The following is a 3,070-nucleotide window of genomic DNA, read 5'->3' as shown; positions in this document are numbered from 1 at the left end:
TAAAGTGATAGGTTCTATGATACCTTGCAATGATGCCCTGAGTCCCTTCCCAGGCTTATAACCATGCTTGATCATTTTAGTAGCGACCATGATGGACGCATTTGACAGAAAGGGCTGAGGACACGGGCTTCCCTCCTCACATTGATCTGCGACCACCACCTCGAAAGCTTGATAGACTATATGCTCGCTACCTTCCCTAGCTTCGAGACATGAGACTGACGGGTCCCGGTGAATTGACTGCTTGTCTTATCCATGAACCATAATTTCCTGATCTTCATGTTCAAACTTCACCATTTGGTGGAGGGTAGAAGGTACGACCCTCGCAGTACGGATCCAAGGCCTTCCTAAAATAAAATTATAGGAGGTATCCATGTCCAAGACCTGAAACATCACTTCGAAATCGATAGGACCGATAGTCAAGATCAAATCAATTTCCCCTATTGTGTCCCTCTTGATGCCATCAAAAGCGTGCACACAAACATTATTAGGCCTGATCCTCTCTGTCCCAATTTTCATTCTTTGCAAAGTTGAGAGAGGGCATATGTCGATCCCTGATTCGCCATCCACCATGACTCTTTTTACATAGTACCCTTCACACTTAACTGTCAAATGAAGAGCTTTGTTTTGGGCAGCCCCTTCCGGGGGCAATTCATTCTTGCTAAATGAAATCTGGTTCACTGTGAAGAATCTTTCTGCCATCCTTTCCAGTTGCTCCACAGTGGTTTCAATTGGAACATAGGCTTCATTGAGAGTCTTTATTAGCACTTTCTGATGCTCATTCGAGCTTATCAGTAAAGACAAGAGCGAGACCTGAGCGGGAGACTTCTGGAGTTGGTTAATTACCTCGTAGTCCGCAGTTTTCATTCTTCGGAAGAATTCCTCTGCTTCTTCAGCACTAACTGGCCTTTTGAGCGGGAAGCGCTTCTGCTTGGCATTGTTCACTTCTTCCAGATTAAGGTACTTCCCATATGGGTTGGTTTCATTTACTTCCCCTGCGATTTCTTTCCCTTTGTATGTCACAATTGCTCTATTGTAGTTCTAAGGGACTGCAGTGGCGTCTTTCATAGGCCTTTATGGTGCGCGGCTAATGATCACGGGCTCGCTCAAACTGGGTGGAATTACTGGTCCTCGCTCCACATAAGTCCCTTTGGGTATATACATCGTAGGCCCTTTGTTCAGCTCGAACCTCTTAGGAGGACTCAACGCCAATTGTTCTTTCTTGTGAGCTCGGGGAACATAAAGAATGACGTCTTTAAGGGGTATTGCCCCTGTTTTGTTTTTCACAGTCTTTTCTTCACTTGGAGGAGCGGAGTTACTCTTCTTCTCCCCCTTATCTTGCTTTACGGTAGCCTTTGGCTTTTCCACATCGGCTATGGCAATGATGGCTTCTAGAGCTGGGTCAAACTCTTCATCTTCACAAATCATCCCAATAACTGGCCTGTTATTATAGGCCGACAATGGGTTGTTGGTCACATTGGGGACCTCTTCATCTTTCAGCACTACCTTCTTTTGCTCTATTAAGTTTTCAATTGCCCTTTTGAGGGTCCAACAGTTTTCAATGTCATGCTCTTCCACTCCAGAATGATAAGAGCATCGGATACCGGGTCGGTAGGAAGATGTCTCCTGGTTTTATCTGTTCGGGGGTACGGGTTGTAACAAACCCATTTGAACCAGTTTTGGGAAAAGGCTAGAGTATGATTCACCAATAGGCATGAAATTTGTTCTTTTGTGTGGTTACCGAGCATGGGCATTGTATGGAAAATTATTGTAAGAGGGACGAGGATTATATGGGGCTTGGTGAGGAGGGTTATTTCTAAGAAGTGGTGCTCGATTTTGGTTAAACTATTGTTGTGGCCGAGTGTATGGCTGGGCATTCATTACTACATACGACTGATGAGCCATAACATAAGCCACATCCTAATGAGGATAATAATGTTGTGGGGTGCTTGGAGGGAAATAACTCTGGGCGGACGAGGGTTTCTTAGACTTGAAGCTGCCATCGCCACCTCTTCTTTCTTCTTTCTGTTTGCTACACCTCCTGACCCGCTTTGAATTGCTTGGGACGTAGCTCTTATGACAGATTGGCTCAATATGCGACCTATTTTCATACCATTTTCGACCATCTCACCAATCTTGATAGCCTCGGCAAAGGGCTTCCCATTGCAGATATCATGTTCTAAAAGTAGCAGCCTCTTGGGCTTGTAGAAAAATACTGACCATTTCGATCTCATCCATGGGGGCTTGACCCTGGCCGCTTGTTCGCGCCATTTAACAACATATTCTCGGAAACTTTCCGATGACTTCTTTTTGAGATTTGATAGGGAATTCTTATCGGGAGCAATGTCTATGTTGTACTGAAATTGTCTAACGAAATCTCGAGCCAAATCGTCCCATATGTGCCAACGAGACATGTCTTGATCCATGTACCACTCAGATGCAATGCCAACTAGACTCTCTCCGAAATAAGCCATTAGGAGCTCTTCCTTCCCGCTTGCCCCTCTTAATTGATTGCAATACCTCTTGAGGTGGGCTATGGGGTCCCCGTGCCCGTCTTATTTTTCGAACTTGGGGGTTTTAAAACCGAGGGGCAAATGCACGTGCGGGAACATACATAGGTCAGCATAGGATACACTCTTTTGGCCACTCAAGCCATGTATATTCTTGAGGATCTGCTCCATGCTCCTCATTTTTCGAGCGATTTCCTCTTACTCGGGGTTCTTGTAGCCTTCTCCTGTCCCATGATAAACTCGTACCGGGGTTGTTGAGGGTAAGAATTGGTGGTGAAATAGGTAGGTTCTGGTGGAAAAGATGGTACCTGGAAAGTGAAGGATGATGGATCAAAGCTTGTCCTGGGCAAAATTGGTTATGCCGTAGCCAAAGTTGGTGATGCGGTAAATATATTAGAGGTCACTCCTGAAATCACCTGGGGGTGAACCTCAGAAGGTGTTCCAGCGAAGTGAGCTGAGATGGTGGGGGTACCCAAGTGGGGTATTTGGGTAACTTATTGGGACGTTGGAATTTCCACTTGCTCTGGGAAGTAGCTCGGGGAAACCGGGTATGGCACTTGGTG

The 3,070-nt window shown here is 45.7% G+C and overlaps 1 protein-coding gene across 1 annotated transcript; it reads right to left on the bottom strand.

The window, feature by feature from the left end:
- Window positions 1–246: 246 nt before the first annotated feature.
- Window positions 247–2,471, bottom strand: LOC142178258 (uncharacterized). The gene is made up of 3 exons (XM_075247588.1): window positions 1,988–2,471; window positions 1,123–1,514; window positions 247–1,038 (listed from the first exon to the last, which is right to left on the bottom strand). Exons 1-3 carry the CDS (start codon window positions 2,469–2,471, stop codon window positions 247–249), a joined length of 1,668 nt encoding a protein of 555 aa, XP_075103689.1.
- Between the last annotated feature and the right edge of the window lie 599 nt (window positions 2,472–3,070).

This window comes from Nicotiana tabacum, chromosome 3 (genome assembly GCF_000715075.1).
Source record: "Nicotiana tabacum cultivar K326 chromosome 3, ASM71507v2, whole genome shotgun sequence".
NCBI lineage: Eukaryota > Viridiplantae > Streptophyta > Magnoliopsida > Solanales > Solanaceae > Nicotiana > Nicotiana tabacum.
Note: the sequence above shows the minus strand (reverse complement) of the source record. Positions and strands in the feature narration are given on the sequence as shown.

Bases quoted from the DNA above. Each gene is read 5' to 3' on its own strand.
- LOC142178258 (XM_075247588.1), bottom strand. From the start codon at position 2,471: ATGGCTTATTTCGGAGAGAGTCTAGTTGGCATTGCATCTGAGTGGTAC. The intron at 1,515-1,987 runs GTCTAAGAAACC...AAAACTTAATAG, and splicing joins GGTGGCGATGGCAGCTTCAA to AGCAAAAGAAGGTAGTGCTG. The intron at 1,039-1,122 runs GTAATTCCACCC...GCAGTCCCTTAG, and splicing joins CTTATGTGGAGCGAGGACCA to AACTACAATAGAGCAATTGT.